Source organism: Ammospiza caudacuta, chromosome 26 (genome assembly GCF_027887145.1).
Source record: "Ammospiza caudacuta isolate bAmmCau1 chromosome 26, bAmmCau1.pri, whole genome shotgun sequence".
In the NCBI taxonomy this organism is placed as follows: Eukaryota; Metazoa; Chordata; class Aves; order Passeriformes; family Passerellidae; genus Ammospiza; species Ammospiza caudacuta.
Window position 1 is genome coordinate 4,193,063 of NC_080618.1, and position 20,540 is coordinate 4,213,602.

Here is a 20,540-nt window from a genome sequence, read left to right on the forward strand (position 1 = left end):
TGGATTTATGGACGTGCCTCCAGGTGAAGTCGGTTTCTCCCCCTGCCCCCACCCCACCCCGCTAATAAATAAATAAAATTCATGACGTTTTGGATCCTCTGGCGTTACTGGGGTTTCTTGCCCGTGCCGTTCTTGTCCGCAGAGTTCGAGGTTACCAAGTTCACGGGGCCGTCCGCGTGCAGCGAATCCTTGCGCGGCGGCATGCGCTCGTTGATGCGGTCCAGCCCCCGCGCCTCCTCGAAGCTGCGGATCTTGTGCTGCGGGGAGAAGCCGCGGATGGCTGCGGGAGGGAAGGGAGCACAGGGAGGAGGTGTCAGCATCAGGATGGAATTAACCCCAGAGGAGCCCTCCAGCACACGCCAGACACCAACGGGGACAGGTGGAGGGGACAGAAAGCACCGGGCTGGGTTTGGGGATTCTTTGGGGAGGTTTTGGAGGTGCCAGCGCGTGTTCGGGAGCAGCTGGAGGCAAGGTTTAGGAGGTGCTCTGCTCCCTAAGAGCTGCTTCTTTTTGGGGAGGTTTGGGATTTGCTCTGCTCCATAAAAGGATGCTCTTTTTAGGGAGGTTTGGGATTTACTCTGCTTCCTAAGAGCTGGTTCTTTTTGGGGAGGTTTGGGATTTGCTCTGCTCCATAAAAGGAGGCTCTTTTTAGGGAGGTTTGGGATTTGCTCTGCTTCCTAAGAGCTGGTTCTTTTTGGGGAGGTTTGGGAGTAGATCTGCTCCCTAAGAGCTGGTTCTTTTTGGGGAGGTTTGGGATTTGCTCTGGTCCTTAAGAGCTGGTTCTTTTTGGGGAGGTTTAGGATTTACTCTGCTCCCTAAGAGCTGGTTCTTTTTGGGGAGGTTTGGGATTTGCTCTGCTCCCTAAAAAGAGGTTCGTTTTGGGGAGGTTTACGATTTGCTCTGCTCCATAAAAGGAGGCTCTTTTTAGGGAGGTTTGGGATTTGTTCTGCTCCCTAAGAGCTGGTTCTTTTTGGGGAGGTTTAGGATTTACTCTGCTCCCTAACAGCTGGTTCTTTTTGGGGAGGTTTGGGAGTAGATCTGCTCCCTAAGAGCCGGTTCTTTTTGGAGAGGTGTAGGATTTGCTTTGTTCCCTAAGAGGTTCTTTTTGGAGAGATTTAGAATTTGCTCTGCTCCCTGAGAGGTGGTTCTTTTTGGGGAGGTTTATGATTTGCTCTGCTCCCTAAGAGAAGGTTCCTTCTTTTTGGGGAGGTTTAGGATTTGCTCTGCTCCATAAAAGGACGTTCTTTCTTTTTAGGGAGGTTTGGGATTTGCTCTGCTCCCTAACAGCTGGTTCTTTTTGGGGAGGTTTAGGATTTGCTCTGCTCCCTAACAGCTGGTTCTTTTTGGGGAGGTTTAGGATTTACTCTGCTCCCTAACAGCTGGTTCTTTTTGGGGAAGTTCAAGATTTGCTCTGCTCCCTAAGAGGCAGTTCTTTTTAGACAGGTTTAGGATTTTCTCTGCTCCCTAAGAAGTTGAGGATTTGCTCTGCTCCCTTAGAGGAGGTTCTTGTTTTTAGGGAGGTTTAGGATTTGTTCTACTTCCTAAGAGCTGGTCCTTTTTGGGGAGGTTTAGGATTTGCTTTGTTCCTGAAGAGGTTCTTTTTCTTTAAGAGAGGTTTAGGACTTGCTCTGCTCCCTAAGAAGTTTAGGATTTGTTCTGCTCCCTAAGAAGAGGCTCTTTTATTTAGAGAGGTTTAGGATTGGCTTTGCTCCCTAAAATGAGGTTCTTTTTAGGGAGGTTCAGGATTTCTCTGCTCCCTAAGAGGAGGTTCTTGCTTTTGGGGAGGTTTAGGATTTGCTCTGCTCCCTAAGTGCTGGTTCTTTTTGGGGAGGTTTGGGATTTGCTCTGCTCAAGAGATGGCTCTTTTTGGGGAGATTTAGGATTTGCTCTGCTCCATAAAAGGACGTTCTTTCCTTTTAGGGAGGTTTAGGATTTTCTCTGCTCCCTAAGAGGTTTAGGATTTGCTTTGCTCCCTAAAAGGAGGTTCTTCTTTTTAGGGAGGTTTAGGATTTGCTCTACTCACTAAGAACTGGTTCTTTTTCTTTAAGAGGGGTTTAGGATTTTCTCTGCTCTCTAGGAGGAGGTTCTTTTTTGGGAGGTTTAGGACTTTCTCTGCTACCTAAGAGCTTTTCATGGAAGCATGCAATAGTTTGGGCTGGGAGATTAAAGTCACCCAGTTAAATTATCCCAGGTTTAACCTTGGACACTTACAGAGATGGGGCAGCCACAGCTTTTCTGGAAATTCCATCCCACCACCCTTACAGGAAAGAATTTCCTTCCAATATCCCAAACTTCCCCCGATTTTAATAGTATAGGAAGAACTTGATAAACCAGACAGGTGCTTGCTGTCCCCAGAGAGGGAAATCTCAGGAAAATTTCAAAGCTGAAAAACACGACACTAAAAAATAACAATTAAAAAGAAAATAAAAATTTTAAAAAAAGGCAAAACCCAGAACAACAGAACAAAGACACCACCACAAGGCTCTGAACTCCGACACAAACCACACACTGCAACACCAGGAGAGGGAACAGCTAGTCCTTGGATCACAAAGGCAAAATTCTTGCATGACCAGGAGACACACGGGCAGATTTGGGAGGGATGAATCCCACGGAGGAATTTCATGTCCCTGTTCCATCACCGCGGGGACGAGCACGTCACCCTGGCCCTGATGACACGGACCAAATGTGAAACTCCTTTGTGCTACGGAGAATTTAAGGAAAAGGAGCCTCTGCCAAATCTTTTACAAGGACTTGGCTGGCTCACAAACAACTTCCCTTGGTAAGCAAAGCCTCTGTAGAGCTGCGTGGCCCCGCTTGGCATCGAGGAAAAATCCTCATGGATCCGTCATTCCTACACCCTACAGGCAGAGAATTGCCTCTCCACCTTGGCCTACCTGTGGGGAGGGCAGGGGTTACACCAGCACCACAAAATCCTGTTTTCTAAGGGTTTTGATGGTGCTGGCAGATTGCAGGACCTCAACCCCAAGGTCTCGAGCCGCCGCAGCAGGAACCGCTTTGGCAACTCCAAATAAAGGTGTCCCACTAAGGAATAAACTGTTCAAGCTGCAACAGCCTTGAACCAAACCCCTGGGTGTTTTTTCCTTCCCAGCAGGGCCTTGTCCTCCCCCACTTCTGGTGATGCAAGAGTAAAAAGCTTCCGTTAAGGGCTGGTAAAGCTCTTTAAAATGAGCGCACGCACACACGGAGATGATTTGAGTCTCTCGCCGGGTTCTAGCCATACCTTCCCGTGCCTCTACCGCTTCTACTGTGGCTGCAATACAGAAGAACAGTGGCATGCAGAAATGAAGACAGGGAAAAAAAAATAAAACAAAACAAAAAACCAAAACAAAACAGAAAAAAAAAAAAAGGAACAAAAACAGAGTGACAGTGAGTGATCCGACATCATGGCTGCGACGCAGAGCCCGCGGCCCCCCAGCCCCGGTGGTGCCAAACGAGTGGCGAGAGGGGAGAAAAAGGTGACAGGAGGTGGAGAGGAAGGGGGGAAGGGGACCCCCGAGGGCTCAGGGGGAGTCTCCTTTCCTCTGGGTTGATCTGATGGAAGGACAGAGGAGCAGAGAGCGGGGGCTTCCTGCTGTGTGCACTGCACAGGGACAAGCTCGGAGTAAGCTCTGCTCCAAGCTGGGTGGCTCCAGAACACCTTTGGGTGATCAGTTATGTGGGATTCACCCTCCACCACACAGAAGGGATCCCAGGGGATGTTTTGGAGCAGTGGGAAGGAGAGGGGCAGCCTGTTTTCCAGGGAAGGACAAGCAGCAGGTACTGGGCTGCTCCGCTCCCGGTGCCTTGAGTTGTAACAGAAAATCAGGCTCCAAACCCAGTTTGGCTTCAGCTCCACCTCCTGCAAGTGTTACCAAGCAACAAGGCACCACAGAGCTGAGCAATGTCCCCCTTCCTAAATCTGCTGCAGCAACATCCGAGGTTTGGTAGGCCCTGCCTCAACATCTGGAAGGGCGCCCTTCCCTTGAGCAGATTCTCTGGATTTTAGCCTCAAAACTGCAGCTTTTTTCACTTTGGACACAATGCAGAGGCCACGTGGTCCTGGGGAGGCCACGGAGGAAGGATGGAGCTGTGGCTGCACAGCTCTGCCCCAGATTCCGTGACTTTGTTCAGTAGATTTTGCCAAGCCCTGCTGTGAAAGGCTGGGGAGAGGCTCAGGAGGGCAGGGCCCCCCTCACTGCAGCCCCGTTTCCCTTTTCTGAGGTGCACAGGCACCCCAAAAGGGGGGCACAGCCCCTCCTCCTCACCCAGCAGACGGGGCTCCCATAAATTCACCGGGAGTGTGAAGGGATGTGCAAAATGGGAAAGGGTGGGAGGATGGGGAAAAGGGGGAGGGAAAAGGGTCAGGACAGGAAAAGGGGGGAGGAAAGGGGGAAGGACAGGGAAGGGAGAGTGGGAGAAGGGGGAAGGAAAGGGAAAAGGGCCAAGGAAAGGGGAAAGGACAGGGAAAGGAGGGTGAGAGAAGGAGGAAGGACAGGGAAAGGAGGGAGGGAGAAGGGGGAAGGACAGGGAAAAGGGAAAGGAAAGGGGTCAGGACAGGGAAATGGGGTTGGGAGAAGGTGGAAGGACAGGGAAAGGGGGAGGGAAATGGGTCAGGACAGGGAAAAGAGAATGGGAGAAGGAGGAAGGACAGGGAAAGGAAGGTGAGAGAAGGAGAAAGGACAGGGAAAGGAGAGTGGGAGAAGGGGAAGGACAGGAAAAGGAGAGTGGGAGAAGGGGGAAGGACAGGGAAAGGGAGGAGGGAGAAGGGTCAGGACAGGGACAGTGGAAGAAGGGGAAGGTCAGGGAAAAGGGGGAAAGAAAGGGGTCAGGACAGGGAAAGCGGGGAGGGAGAAGGGGAAGGACAGGGAAAGGGGTCAGGACAGGGAAAGGAGAGTCAGAGAAGGAAGAAGGACAGAGAAAGGAGAGTGTGAGAAGGAAGGAGGACAGGGAAAAGGGGTGAGGAGGGCAGGAGAAGGCGGGAGATGCCGAGGGCAGCGGGGGCAGCCTGCAGGCGCGGGCAGGGCGGGTAAGGCAACAGCAAAGGCCCAGCTTGTTTGTTCTGTCCTGGGGAGAGGCTTATTTTGGGGGAGAGGAGATCCCTGGTACCCCTGAGAGCAGCCCCTGAGAGGGGAAGATGCTGGAGAACGTCACAGCATGACCCTGTGCTGTCGGGATCCAGGGACAGAGCTGCTGCAGCAGCCACCTTCCCACTCAGGCTCTGTTCCCAGAACTGGGGCGACGGGGCTGTGATGGTTTCTATAAAAAAAGGGAAAAAATATCCATCCTCCTCTGTGGGCAGAGAAATCCATGAGCTTGGGAGTGCTGCTGCACCCTCCCTGGGAGCAGGCAGTGATATTGCCACGTTTCTGACTCGTGAACTCTCTAATCCAGGCAAACCCCAGCCCCAGCCCGGGGAGAGCTGCAGGAAATCCCCGGTGCCCATGGAAGGGGGAAGCTGGGGAGGTGCCAGGCTTCAAAGGCCATGGCAGGGGAGGATTAACACACTGGATTACAGGATTCCCCCTGGGCTAGCTCATTCCCTGAGCACCAGCCAACCTCCTTGCCCTGGGAGGGGAAGGATTGGATGCTGTGCTTTCTGAGCTGCTGAGGGAGGCAGCAAATTTGGGAAGAAACCTCCAAAACTACCTCAAAACCTGAGAGGAGACTTTTCTGAACCATCCAGCCCTGGAGGAACCTCGTTCCTTTGGCTGGACCTTCCTCCTGTTTGGAATTCATGACTTTTGACAGGGGCAGATTGGGAGGGGTGTGGTTGAACAAAGAACAAACAAGCAGCTGTGTCACTGTCACATTCACACAGAGGCAGTGTCACTGTCACATTCACACAGAGGCTGTCACACAGCAGCAGCACAGCGAGGGGAGGCAGAGGATGTGCACCATGCAGCGTTAGAAGGGAAATCAAGGAGAAAAACTTGTTGCAGAAACAAACAATTAAGCACTAAACATGCTTTAGGCAGGGTGCTGTGGGTTTTCTTCCTCAAGGGTACACGGGGACAGCTTGGCATCTCTCCACACCCCCACCTACACCTCTGCTTACTCCTGCTTGGCAATCCTTCCCGCAAAGGGGCCTGAACCCTGGCTGGGGTCCCCTGGCACCCTCCAGGCCGCCCGTGGGAGCTGCTCCAGGGGGTTTGGGGCAGGGGGATGCAGGGGCAGGGATACTCACCGGTCTGCAGGGTCTGCCTCCCCCCCGAGAGCACTCCCAGGGGCAGGGTACCTGTGGGGGTCAGGCCTTTGAGGGTCAGCACGCTCTCACTCTCCTCCCTGCAGGGAACAGCAGCAGTTACACACTGAGTTACACACTGTGGTGGGTGTTGCGGGATCATGAGAATCATGGAATCATTAAGGCTGGAAAAGACTTCTAAGGTCACCCAGCACCACCACTACCCACGTCCCCAAGTGCCACATCCACACACCTGTTCAACCTCTCAGCCCTGGACAGCACAATCCAGTACCTGGCAACCCTTTCCATGCAGAAATTTCCCCTAATATCCAACCTGAGTCCCCCGTGCTGTACTTTGAGGTTGTTTCCTCCCCTCTGTCATTTGTTATTTAGGAGAAAAGTCCAACCCCGACCTGCCTACAACTTTCTTTCAGGAAAATGTGTCCTGAAAGGGTGAGGAAAAACCACCTGTCCTAGGAAGTTTTTCCCTTCTTTCTTTTCCTAACCAGTGTTCCCCACCACCCAGTCCCCAAATTAAACTCAGTCCCAAAATGATGTGCAGTCCCTGAATTAAGCCTAGTTTCTGAATTAAGTCCAGTCCCTAATTTAAGCCCAGTCCCCAAATTAAGTTTGGTGCCTAAATTAAGCACAGTCCCCAAATTTAGCCCAGTCCCCAAATTATACTCAGTCCCCAATTAAGGCCCAGTCCCCAGTTTAAGACCAGTCCCAGAACTAAGCTCAGTCCCTGAATTAAACCCAGTTCCTGAATTCAGCCCAGTGCCCAAATTCAGTCTGGTCCCCAAATTAAGCCTGGTCCCAAAATTTAGCCCAGCCCCCAGATTAAGCCTAGTCCCCAAACTAAGCCCAGTCCCCAAAATTAAGTCGAGTCCCCAGTTTAAGCTGAGTTTCCAGTTTAAACCCAAACCCCAAATTAAACTCAGTCCCCAATTTAAGCCCAGACCCCAAATTAAGCCTAGTCCCCAAACTAAGCCCAGTCCCCAAAATAAACCTAGTCCCCAATTTTAAGTCCAGTCCTCAATTTAAGCCCAGTCCCCAAATTAAGCTGAGTTCCCAAATTAAACTCAGTTCCCAATTTAAGCCCAGTCCCCAAACTAAGTCCAGACCCCAAATTAAACTGAGTTCCCAAATTAAACTCAGTCCCCAATTTAAACCCAGTCCCCCAGTTAAAGCCCAGTTCCCAATTTAAGCCCAGTCCCCAAATTAAATTCAGTCCCCAGTTTAAGCCCAGACCCCCAGCTAAAGCCCAGTTCCCAATTTAAGCCCAGTCCCCAAATTAAACTCAGTCCCCAATTTAAGCCCAGACCCCAAACTAAACCCAATCCCAAATTTAAGCCCAATCCCCAATTTAAGCCCAGTCCCCAATTTAAGCCCAGTCCCCAATTTAAGCCCAGTCCCCAGTTTAAGCACAGACCCCAAATTAAACTCAGTCCTCAATTGAAGCCCAGTCCTCAATTTAAGCCCAGACCCCGAATTAAGCCCAGTCCCCAAACTAAGCCCAGCCCCCAGTTTAAGCCCAGTCTTCAATTTAAGCCCAGTGCCCAGTTAAGCCCAGTGCCCAGCCCATCCTCACCGAAGGACTGAGAAGACCCGTGCCATCTTCCCAATGGCTCTGATCTTATTCCTGATGATCTCCTTGCGCACCGTTGTCCCACCTGAGGGAGAGAAAAGAGCAGAGAGCAGCACGTTGGAGGCTTCCTGCTCTGCAGGGAAGGTCAGCATGAAGCCCCTGCCTGACTCCAGGAAAAGAAATCATGGTTTGTACAGAGTCACAGCTACACCGGAGAGAGAACGGTGCTGGAAGGATGGCATCAGGATGGCACCAGGATGGCATCAGGATGGCACCAGGATGGCGGTGAGGAGGGCAACACCAACGAGATGGCACACACGGAACTCGAGAGGGCTAAAGAGAGTAGAACCACCACAGGACACGGCCTCGGGGAGGTGTGGCTGCCAGGTCGCCAGCTGGGCCCACACTGCACAGGATGGGACACAAATGACTCAGCCATGAGGACGCGCTTTGCAAGGCAGGGCACGGAGGGGCTGATGGGCACCGCTGGGCTCGCCCGCAGCGGCACACAAGCATCAGCTTTGGCATCCAAGGAGCACAGGGAAGGGCTGGCCCGAGCCTGGCAGCTCTGCTCTGACCCCACACGGACACAACAGAACTGGGGGAGCTCCCCTTCCGCTCTACGGACCCGACGGGAGAGAGAAACATAAAAAAAGCACAGAGGGAGCTGAAATCAAAGGGAAAATTCGGGTGGAAAGAGGGAACAAATCCATCTCCTCTCAGCTGAGATTCCTCACATGGCCCAGTACACATCAGGACAGGGAAGCCAAACCCAGGGCTAACATGCACCATGGCTCAGCCATGCACTACGTGGCTGCATTCAGAATCAGGTAGAAACGTGACCCCCGTTTCTCAGAGTTCCTGGAGGAACGCAGAAGGGTTAAAAAACACATGGAGCTTATGTTAAAACTGAAAGGGGATGAAGAGACTGCCCCACTAGTCAGCTCTGGAAATCCACTTCAAGGATCTGGTGGCACAGGCAGTGATAATTAAGCTCGTAGCAAATTCTAGCTGGGTACCTTTCGGATAGCTTGAAATGTAGTGATCTTCAGGGAGAGGAGACACCAAGAAACAAGTAGATGAAGACAGAGATAGAAGAAACAAATTTAATTTTCATGGGAGGGAGGAAAGAAAAAAACCAAAAAAGCAAAAAAACAAAACGGAAATGCAATGGGATAAGCGGGTTAGAGTCTCCACCTGGGGCCGAGGCAGCTCAGGCCCCACTTCTTGCTGCCCCCCTCAGCTTCCTCAGGTCACCACCTCACTCCTGAGTCCCCCCAAAATCCAAACTGCTCATCAGCTCAACCACTGATTTGTCCCCTTCATGCACAGCTCAAAAGCAGGGCCAAACCCAGCGTTTTTGGGGAGGGGGGTGACACGAGAAGCCACTTTACAGAGGAGTTCACTGCAACAGATGAGAAGACTGGGTGGATATTTTGGTGCAGAAAATTCTGAATTGGGGGAAAAAATAACCAGCAGCCTGTGTAAGGAGCAGGAAACCATTCCCAGAGTAGCTGGCAAGAAGTGTCTGTCGCAGTGAATGTAATTTAATTTCTCTGTGACTGAAAAGCAAAGGAGAAAAAAAACCCCAAACATTCCCTACCCAAAACTGCAAAAAGAACTGGAGACCCTGGCTGGGCATCCAGCTATAAATCAAGAGCTGCTCAGACATGAAAGACCTTGCCCAGCCTTTCCCCCCGCTGCTCTCTGCTGCCAGCAGGGATATTTTACCTTCCAAGGTCTCGTCGCCATCCGAGATCAGCTCGTCGTCGGAGCAGATGTTGAGGATGTTCACGAGCATCTCGGTGACTGCAAGAGGCACAGACAGAGAGGTCAGAGAGGCCTGGCCATGCAGAGGGATTTGGAGGGCCAGGGAAGGATTTCAAGGTCGTCTGTGCCCTGCAAGTGGGAGCCTGAAGACACTTTTAGGCACAGCCTGCTGGTGCCCGCAGCGGCGCCGGAGCAGACGACACACGCTGCATCTTCTGCCAAGGAGGTGGATGCAGGCCAAGCACATCACAGAGGAACCAGACGTGGGGAAGGAGGTGCCAACATTCCTGCAGAACAGCCTGAGCTCCCTCAAGGTCCCCCCTCCCCATCCTCACCCATGCCAAAGCCACCTGGCTCTGAGAAGGGCCAAATTTGGGGAGGGGGGGGATTCGACCTTTGCTGCCTCAAAGTCAAAAAATCCTTTGGGAGTGGTGAGGGTGAAGCTGCACCCCAAACAAATGAGACTGGGGTGGAATTTAATCTCATCAGGAGAGGTGAAAATCCTTTTGGTGAAAAGCTGAGGCAAAGTCTTGGTCATATTTTAAGCTGCCTCGCCTTGTTCAGAATGAAATAAGCCTTGGATTGAAGTGAATGCTTCCTTTTTGGTGGGCCAGGAGCCAACAGGAATTTAAAATTCCTCTGCTGCAAACCGAGAGAAACATCTCCAAATTCTGAGGTGGGGCTACAGCACCCAAGAGCAGCCCCACCAGCAATGCAGGAAGAGCAAGAAAGGAGTGTTTTATTGGTAAAAGCTTTTTCAAACAGCTGGTTTTGCATGAATTTAATCCAGTAATGAAGATCTCCTTGAGCCTGAACTGCTCTCCTGTGCTACCTGGAGTTGCAACACTCTGCCAGCAGTGTGGGACAGGTTTGTGACACTCAGGATATGAGGAGCAGTCACTGGGAGTTGGGAACAGAACCCCAAATCTCTCTTACCCTTTTCCCCTACAAAAGGCAAGGACCATGTGAAGACATCCATGAAGTTTGGAAGCCAGTAGGGGTGAGGGGAACAGTTGAACTGCCTGATGTTCATGACGTTGTTTTCATATTTCAGTACAGCAGCTGGGGGAGAAAAGGCAGAGAGAATAAATGTCCATGGGCACTTTCCACCTAGAGAATCCTGGATTTGAAGGATCTTAAGGGCAGCGACACCTTCCACTATCCCAGGGTGCTCCAAGCCCCCCAGCCTGGCCTTGGGCACTTCCAGGGATGGAGCAGCCACAGCTTCTCTGCGAATTCCATCCCAGCCCCTCCACACCCTCAGAGGAAGAAATTCCTTCCCAATATCCCATCCATCCCTTCCCTCTGGCAGTGGGAGCCATTCTCTGTGTCCTGTCCCTCCATCCCTTGTCCCCAGCCCCTGTCCAGCTCTCCTGGAGCCCCTCTAGGCTCTGGCAGTGGCTCTGAGGTGTCCCTGGAGCCTCTTCCTCTTTCACCCCCAGCTCTCCCAGCCTGGCTCCCTCTGCAAGTTTTATAAAACCTTCATTATCAACACCCTGTTACACTCATGTAGCATCAAGCTACCAACTCTCCAAAAGGAGAAGAGAAATTTTGGTTTCCTCAGGTTGATTCTCAGCCTAAAACAGTGAAACTCAAACAGAGCCAAGATCCAAAGTGAGGGGTGAAAACCTCACAGCTGGGGAAAATTCCACCATGAACCCCATGGTTTAGGGGCAGAGGGAAGTGGAAAACTGTCCTACACTATCAGCTCCTGTGGGATGGCAGCATCCATCAGAAGGGCTCCATTCTCCTGTGCTGGGAATGAAAGCTTTATTCCAGGCCTCATGACTCCACAGTTAATTGCCACAGTAACACATTAAGTCAACCACTTCAGCTCAGCACACAAAGCTCTCTTTCATTCCAGGCACAAGAATGTGACTGGAGGAGAGGGTTTGTATCAAAAATAGGGTGGTTTTTGTATCAAAACCAGTGTGGTGGCAGCTGGAGCAGGACAGGGATTGTCCCTCTGTGCTGGGGAGGTGCCTCGAGGGCTGTGTCCAGTTCTGGTCCCCTCACTGAGACCTGGAGGGGCTGGGGGGGATCCAGGGAAGGGAACAGAGCTGGGAAGGGGCTGGAGCTCCAGGAGAGGCTGAGGGAGCTGGGCAGGGGCTCAGCCTGGAGCAAAGGAGGCTCAGGGGGCCCTTGTGGCTCTGCCCAGCACCTGCCAGGAGGGCACAGGGACAGGAGCAGAGGGAACGGCCTCAGGCTGGGCCAGGGCAGCTCAGGGTGGGCACAGCAGGAATTTCCCCATGGAAAGGGGGCTCAGGGCAGCTCAGGGTGGGCACAGCAGGAATTTCCCCATGGAAAGGGGGCTCAGGACAGCTCAGGGTGGGCACAGCAGGAATTTCCCCATGGAAAGGGGACTCAGGGTGGGCACAGCAGGAATTTCCCCATGGGAAGGGGGCTCAGGGCAGCTCAGGGTGGGCACAGCAGGAATTTCCCCATGGAAAGGGGGCTCAGGGCAGCTCAGGGTGGGCACAGCAGGAATTTCCCCATGGAAAGGGGGCTCAGGGATTGGAACTGCCCAGGGAGGGTTGGAATGCCCATCCCTGGAGGTGCCCAAGGAACAGATGAAGTGACACTCAGTGAAAGGTGGGGATTGGGCACAGGTTGGATTCAATGGCTTGGAGCTCTTTTCCAATTAAATTATCCTGTGATTTTGGAAGGGCAGAGTGGAGGAGAGATTTCCTGACCCCCATAAGAGCAGCAAAACCCCAGCCTTACCCTTGTTGTTATAGACATCTAAGTAATTTGGTGCAGAGAAGATTGTGATTAACGAGGGAAAGCCCGTGGTCTGGCTCTTCCTGTACATTCGATACCTGCAAAACAGAGCACGAGTTAAACCCGGCTTAGCACAGCCCAAACCTCGTTTAGCACAGCCCAAACCCCGCCCAGCCCCGGGGCTGCAGCACTCACCCAGCGTCCTGGGCTTCGTGAGCTCGGATTACGGATAACAAACTATTGTTCTGCAAAAATTCACACACTGCAGGATAACTGCAAAACAAAAAGGGAGGAGAACTCAGCTGAGAGCAAAGGAGAGCTCAGAGCTCGGGTGGTCTTGGTTTCTGGGAGCAACCACTTGCAGAAAACATCCAGTTTCTGGATGTTTTTCCAACACCAAATATGTTTTATTCAAAAATTATTCAAATTATATATTTTTATCCAAAAATTAATTGCAAAGGGTTCTGTTAAATCCTTCCTATAAGTGGACTATCAGCACAAATCCTTTTTTAGCAAGGAAAAAATATTTCCTAGAGATCCAGGTGCTGCAAACCACTCACAGGGCCAGTCCAAAGAAGCATCTCTGCTGCTTGAGATGCCAATTGTACAAAGTAACTTATCCAAAGACAGATCAAAATTCACATTTATCCAAAGACAGCTCAATATTCATGGAATCACAGAATGATGAGGTTGGAAGAGATCTCTGAGATCATCAAGTCCAACCTGTGCCCTAACACCTCAACCAGACCATAGCACCCAGTGCCATGTCCAGTCTTTTTTAAATACATCCAGAGATGGTGATTCTCCCTGGGAAGAGCATTCCAGTGCTTTATTATTATTTTGGTGAAAATTTTTTTCCTAATATTCAACGTATACTTTCCCTGACATAGGAAATTCTTATCCAAAGACAACTCAATATCCAAAGAAGCAAAAAAACAAAGAAGAATTTGTGTATCAGAGCCAAGTGAGGAGAATTCACGTAGACTGCAAAGCCCCCCAGAGTGGCCTGAGCATGATTTTGGTGTGAGAGGAGAGAAATGCCCCCTGAACAGCCCTCACCTGTAGAAATAGGAGCAGCCTCGGACAGTGTTGTGGGCAAAGTGCTCCAGGGTTTTCTCGTTGCCGTAATCCTCCGAGGGATCCGACCACAGCAGGTCACACATCGGACCAAAGGCTGGAGGCTCCTTGAACCTGTCTAACTGGAGAGGGGACACAACATCAGCAGGAGCTGGGGCAGGATTCCTGTTTTGTTCCTCTGTTCATGTCCTGGATTGCCAAGCAAATTGTGTTCTATTGACCATCTGCATGGCAGTTGTCTTCTATTAAATGAGCAGTTTTCCTTATCTCTTCCACACCCACTCCTCCCTCTGGGGAGACATGTGCTGATAAGAGGCCACTGAATGTCACTGCATGGCTGATAAGAACTACAGCATCCCATTGGGAGATGTGAGCCCAGAGGGAGGAGCCAAGCATTCCTGCCTGGATATAATCTGGGGATTCTGGAACACCAGCCAAGCATTCCTGCCTGGATATAATCTGGAGATTCTGGAACAGCAGCCAAGCATTCCTGCCTGGATATAATCTGGATATTCTGGAACACCAGCCAAGCATTCCTGCCTGGATATAATCTGGAGATTCTGGAACACCAGCCAAGCATTCCTACCTGGATATAATCTGGGGATTCTGGAACACCAGCCAAGCATTCCTGTCTGGATATAATCTGGAGATTTGGGAACACCAGCCAAGCATTCCTGCCTGGATATAATCTGGAGATTCTGGAACACCAGCACGGCTTCTGCACTGGATTCCCCAGAGGAACAGCAGCTGCCTCTGCCCCTGGACCTTCAGAGGAGACTCCACCCTTGTCCAGGATCCCTGCTCCAGCAGAACCAGCCCTGACACTGCAGGAGGGCTGAGCCACAATTCCAATGGGACTGCTGCCAACACCCTGACCCACAGGGTGTCAGCTTGGGTGCTGACTCTGCATTGTTTATCTTTTTATTTACTGCATTGTTTATTTTATCTTTTTATTTTCTTCCCTATTAAAGAACTGTTATTTCTTGCTCCCATATTTTTTGCCTGAGAGCCCGTTAATTTAAAATTTATAGCAGTTTGGAGGAAGGAGGGGATTTACATTCTCCATTTCAAGGAGGCTCCTGCCTTCCTTAGCAGACATCTGGCATTCCAAACTGAGACAGTACAAATCACCAACGGGATGAGACTGCTGTGGGACACCTCTTGAGCTGTTTTATTTTCCAGCATCAGCTTCATTACATGGTTATGACAATGGGAAGATGTCATTTCAGTTCACATCTTAGGTAGCAGACAAAGAACTTAACGTTACAACTCACTTTTTAAGTTTTTTGACCAATCACACAAAGCAAAAGCACATTGACAGTAGTTCTATCCAACCCCTATAAGCACGGGTACCTTTGGTTAAACAATGCTTGCTTATTTCAAATACAACACCTGCTTGTGAGCCTTAAAACACAATGCACAGAGCTCCATTATTAAGCTTAGAACTTCCTAATATCTTCTTAGATATACTTTTCAGTAGCTTATGGATTTATTTTAGACAAGCATTAATACACAGACCATTGTTCTATTTGATTAATATAGAGACCATTATTCTATTTGCTTTTACTTTTCTACTTTTTACATAATTTTTCTGCTGACCCATCTCATGGCTACTGCTTAGTTCCCATCACAGTTCTGCTGTTTCTAAGTCCTGCCTTTTTTAGCTTTCTCCAAACCCTCTGATTTTATGGATTCCCACCCTTCCAGCCCCAAATCCACACAGGAGTGAACCCCACAGGGAACTGGGAGGGAAGGGAAAAGCTCCTGGAGCTGACTTACTTTCCTAATGTCATCTAGACACGTGATTTCTGGAGACAGGCCCCCGTGGACACACAGGAATTGCTGGTTGAGGAGGGCAGCAAGAGGAAGACAGTCGAAGGTGTCCATGCACGCGTCGTACACTCGCTCCGAGTACTTGATTCGACCTGCAGGGAGGAACCCAATCAAGCTCTAATCAGCTCAGGTGCTGATCAATAAACTCCAGGAACCCAGCTCCTAAATCTAAATGGCTCACAAATCTAACTTTGCACCTGGTAGTGAAAATACTGATTTAAAATCAGCAGTGTATTGGTGAAAATACTGATTTAGATAAAAATTTTGCACCTGTGTATTCATGAAAATGCTGATTTAGAATGAACTCTGCACCTGCACATTTGTGAAAATACTGATTTGGAATCAAACTTTGCACCTGTGTATTCTTGCAAATACTGATTTGGAGTAAAACTCTGCACCTGTGTATTGGTGAAAATACTGATTTAAAATCAGCAGTGTATTGGTGAAAATACTGATTTAGAACCAAACTCAGCACTGGGTATTCATGAAAATACTGATTTAGATTAAAACTTTGCACCTGTGTATTTGTGAAAATACTGATTTAAAATCAACTCTGGGTATTGGTGAAAATAATGATTTAAAATCACCTGTGTATTTGTGAAAATACTGATCTGGAATCAACTCTGCACCTGTGCACTTGTGAAAATACCGATTTAGAATCAAACTCTGAACCTGTGTATTGGTGAAAATACTGATTTAGAATCAACTCTGTGTCTGTGTATTCCTGAAAACACTGATTTAAAATCACCTGTGCATTTGTGAAAATACTGATTTAGAATCAAACTCTGCACCTGTGTATTTGCGAAAATAATGATTTGGATTAAAACTCTGCACCTCTGTATTTGTGAAAATACTGATTTAGAATCAAACTGTACCTGTATATTCCTGAAAATACTGATTTAAAATCAACTCTGCACCTCTGTATTTGTGAAAATACTGATTTAAAATCAGGAGTGTGTTCATGAAAATACTGATTTAGAATCAAACTCTGCACCTGTGTATTCGTGAAAATACTGATTTAGAATCAACTCTGCACCTGGAATCAACTCTGCACCTGTGTATTTATGAAAATACTGATTTAGAATCAAATTTTGCACCTGTATATTGGTGAAAATACTGATTTAAAATCACCTGTGTATTCCTGAAAATGCTGATTTAGAATCAACTCTGTGTCTGTGTATTGGTGAAAATACTGATTTAAAATCAACTCTGCATCAGTGTATCCATGAAAATATTGATTTAAAATCAGCAGTGTAATGGTGAAAATACTAATTTGGAATCAATTCTGCACCTGGAATCAACTCTGCACCTGTGTATTGGTGAAAAATACTGATTTAGATTAAAACTTTGCACTTGTGTATTCCTGAAAATGCTGATTTAGAATGAACTCTGCAGTTGTGTGTACTTTAAATAAGTATTGGTGAAAATACTTATTTAAAATCACCGATGTATTTGTGAAAATACTGATTTAGAGTCCAACTTTGCACCTGTGTATTCCTGAAAATACGGATTTAAAATCAACTCTGCACCCATGTATTCCTGAAAATTATGATTTAGAATCAACTCTGCACCAGTGTATTTGTGAAAATACTGATTTAGAATCAACTCTATGTCTGTGTACTCCAGAAAATACTGATTAAAATCAGCAGTGTATTCATGAAAATACTGATTTAGGATCAAGTCTGCACCTGGCATCAACTCTGCACCTGGGCATTTGTGAAAATACTGATTTGGAATCAAACTTTGCATCTGTACATTGGTGAAAATACTGATTTAAAATCAGCAGTGTATTTAGTGAAAATAATGATTTAGAATCAAACTGCACCTGTGTATTGGTGAAAATACTGATTTAGAATCAACTCTGCACCTGTGTATTCCTGAAAATGCTGATTTAGATTAAAACTTTGCAACTGTGTATTCATGCTAATACTGATTTGGAATCAAACTCTGCACCTGTGCATTTGTGAAAATAATGACTTAGAATCAAACTGCACATAAATAATTGTGAAAATACTGATTTAGATTAAAACTCTGCACCTGTGTATTCATGCTAATACTGATTTGGAATCAAACTTTGCACCTGTGCATTTGTGAAAATACTGACTTAGAATCAAACTGCACATGTGCATTTGTGAAAATACTGATTTGGAAAATAATTGTTGGGCGTGTAAAAGAAAAGGTTTTTTTAATCTGGAATTGGACAATATTAATGTCCCTTCGGTTTGTTTTCCACAACACCTGCACTGAGATCAGCACCAAGGAGATGAGGAGTTCCCAAATAATGAAAATTGGGATAATGAAATAAATTTGGGATGCTGCTGAAGCCACCCCATCACTTCCCACAGCACCTCCAGACTCATCCTGACTGCTGAATTTGGCACAGCAGCCTCACACAGCCATGGGGGCAGGAACTGCTTTTCCACAGCTCCTGGGAGCAGGATTTGCCCACTGATCTTCCAGGGCTGACAATTCCAGAGATGTCTCACCCCAGCAGAGGGGAAGAGGATGTTCCCATAGATAAATCACAGTTTGGCTCTTACACCAAGGCTCAAATCTGCTCAGAAATAGCCATTTTCCAGAGACACTAACAGGGGTTCTCAGGGAAAGGGAAAAGCAGCACCTCCTGTTTTCCAAAGGGAAAAACCCAACCCCAGCACCTGGCTCAGACTCAGCAGGAGCTCACCTGTGTGCAGGTGATGGGCACAGCAGCCAGCACAGAGCTGGGAGGTGTTTCCCAGCTCATTCCTGAGTTAACAAGAACAGGGACTCATCCCCTCTGAGCCTTCCCCCATCCAGCACCACCCAGAGCTGATGGGATAAAGATTGGATTTGTGCCTTGCCCAGAATTATCTCTGGAGGTCGGGTCCTTGAGCAAGAATTCCCTAAAGGAGCTTTCCACTGAGTTCTCCACCTCTTTTATTCCTTGGAATGACAGACACCCATCATTCCCTGACCTCCCCTCAGCGCTGCTTTAAAAACATCCAAATGCCGTGCACAAACCCATCTTTTCACTGCAAAAACCATTTGAAAGGTAAATGATCCTCACCAGTGCAAACAGGGAGGAGCAAATCCTTCCCCCATTGCAGCTCCAATCACTGATCCCAGCTGCACAATCTGGAGCTGGAAGGCTTTTGGCACTGATTACACGTTGGAAGTCAGGGAGGGGAGGATGTGTGTGCCTGCCTCATCAGGAGAGAAGTGTTCCCATTTCTTCCATCCACACTCAGGCTTTGAAACCAAAAGGCCACATTTGGTGCTTAGCAGAACTTAAAGATTTGGGGTTTGGGGTATTTTTTTATAGCAGAAGAGCAGGAAAACAAGACAACAGGTTTTTACAGCTCTGAGGCACAAAAATTGAAGCCCATGCCTTCTCACAACACCTTATTTTTTTTTAAATATATTTTAAAATGTATTATTTAAATGGATTCAAATCCTTCTCCCACTGCTGATACTTACATTCCTGCTTGAAGGTGAAGTACTCTGTGAGGTGCCTGCACTCGTGGTTCCCTCGAAGGAGGAACAACGTTTTGGGATGATTTATCTTTAAACTCCATAAATACAGCACACACTGCAAGAGACGCAAACAGAGCAGGTCATAAAATCCTTTCCCAGGGCACTCATCAGCCTCAGACTGCACTAAGAGGTTCTGGGAAGACACCCAAAGTGGAACCCAGCTCCATAATGGGCAGTGCATCTTCTCCTGGCCAAGTGGGGAAAAGCCACCGGGATTTCTCTATATTAGGGCTGACTTGGAGAAGTGACAAATGAGGTCGTGGCCAACAGAAAGCAGCTCAGGGCTGGGTGGGGGCAGCTTTGCTTCCAGCACAAACCAAAGGATAAAAAACCCCTTTTGTAGAGCAGCAAAGCAGAAGCAGCTGTTTGCTCCAGATGCTCCACTGGGATGGAGACCAGTGAGAGGAGCAGGCAGACATTTGTCCATGAAACACCTGGAAAATTAAACTTCACCTTCCCCACTGATTTCCACCCCCACTGGTTTTTCTGCTTATGCTACAGTCATGTGAAGCTCAAGCTCAAAACAGGAAAAGCTGAGCCTAAAAAACAAGCTTAGCTTAGCAAAGCTGTCTGCCTTTGAAAAGGGCTTTCCACATCCCCTCTGTGAGCAGCAGCACCTGCAAAACAGAGCCTTTGATGAGGCACAGACCAAAGTCAGCCTGAAACTGGGGTTTTAGCAGAAATATTTCATGCTGGCTTCCCCAAAAAAAGCCTGAGGGAAGGGCTGGGAGGGCTCACTCAGCCCCATGTGCTCGGGCTGACAGCAGCAGAGCTGTTATCTCACATGGGGAAGTGTTATCACATTTCCCTCCTTGCTGTGGAGTGCTGGAAGGACAATCCATAAGGACAGCAAGCTCCAGGAGCTGGATTAAAGGCTCTAATAGGAGCTTACCCTGGAGGCTGACAGGCTGCAGGACACGCCTGGGAAACAGGAACCACCACAAGTGTGTTTTACACCCTCCAAAATTCCCCAGCTGGGGCACAGATCCCCCAGGAACCAGCTGGAAACAACCAGAATCTAAATGAACCCATTTCCCAGTTGGTTCCCAGGACAGCCAGTTTAGATCTGGTGGTGCTGAAGCACTGAACCCTCCAAAATGCCCCATTTGGGGCACAGATCCCCAGGAACCAGCTGGAAACAACCAGAACCCAAATGAAGCAGTTCCCAGTTGGTTCCCAGCACAGCCAGCTTAGATCTGGTGGTGTTGAAGCACTGAACCTGTTCAAGGACTGAACCCTCCAATTTAAAATTCCCCATTTGGGGCACAGATCCCCAGGAATCAGCTGGGAACAACCAGAACCCAAATGAACCAGTTCCCAGCAGAGACAGTTTAGATCTGGTGGTGTTGAAGCACTGAACCTGTTCAAGCACTGAACCCTCCAATTTAAAATTCCCCAGCTGGGGCACAGATCCCCAGGAACCAGCTGGAAACAACCACAATCTAAATGAACCCATTTCCCAGTTGGTTCCCAGCACAGCCAGCTTAGATCTGGTGGTGCTGAAACACTGAACCCTCCAATTTGAAATTCCCCATCTGGGGCACAGATCCCAGGAACCAGCTGGGAACAACCAGAACCAAACTGAAGCAGTTCCCAGTTGGTTCCCAGCACAGCCAGTTTAGATCTGGTGGTGCTGGAGCACTGAACCTGCAAGGTAAGCTCTGCAGGAATCATCCCAGCTGATCCCAAAAACCCTGAGGAGCTGTAAAGTACTGCCTGTGTCTCACTTGGAATTCAAGCCCACATTAACAACTTGATTAATTGGGAATTCCAAACGAGAACGGGGCCAAGGCCAGTAGCAAAATCATGTTTTATTGCATCTGTTACCAGGAGGAATGCTCCCAACAAAACCATTTA

The 20,540-nt window shown here is 48.7% G+C and overlaps 1 protein-coding gene across 2 annotated transcripts in view; it reads right to left on the bottom strand.

Annotated features, from left to right (window-relative positions):
* Positions 1 to 65: 65 nt before the first annotated feature.
* The window catches only part of PPP3CC (protein phosphatase 3 catalytic subunit gamma), a 55,234-nt gene continuing 34,759 nt past the window's right edge, over positions 66 to 20,540 (bottom strand). The window contains exons 4-14 of one of the 2 annotated variants that reach the window (XM_058820161.1): positions 18,627 to 18,738; positions 15,117 to 15,262; positions 13,320 to 13,459; positions 12,456 to 12,533; positions 12,264 to 12,358; positions 10,476 to 10,601; positions 9,501 to 9,578; positions 7,773 to 7,854; positions 6,185 to 6,282; positions 3,242 to 3,271; positions 66 to 280 (exon numbers count right to left, since the gene is read on the bottom strand). In XM_058820161.1, the coding sequence (XP_058676144.1) occupies positions 105 to 280; positions 3,242 to 3,271; positions 6,185 to 6,282; positions 7,773 to 7,854; positions 9,501 to 9,578; positions 10,476 to 10,601; positions 12,264 to 12,358; positions 12,456 to 12,533; positions 13,320 to 13,459; positions 15,117 to 15,262; positions 18,627 to 18,738 (1,161 nt within the window). In that variant the 3' untranslated portion in view covers positions 66 to 104. Of the gene's footprint in view, positions 281 to 3,199; positions 3,272 to 6,184; positions 6,283 to 7,772; positions 7,855 to 9,500; positions 9,579 to 10,475; positions 10,602 to 12,263; positions 12,359 to 12,455; positions 12,534 to 13,319; positions 13,460 to 15,116; positions 15,263 to 18,626; positions 18,739 to 20,540 lie in introns of both variants that reach the window. The other variant, XM_058820160.1, reaches the window with a different exon arrangement.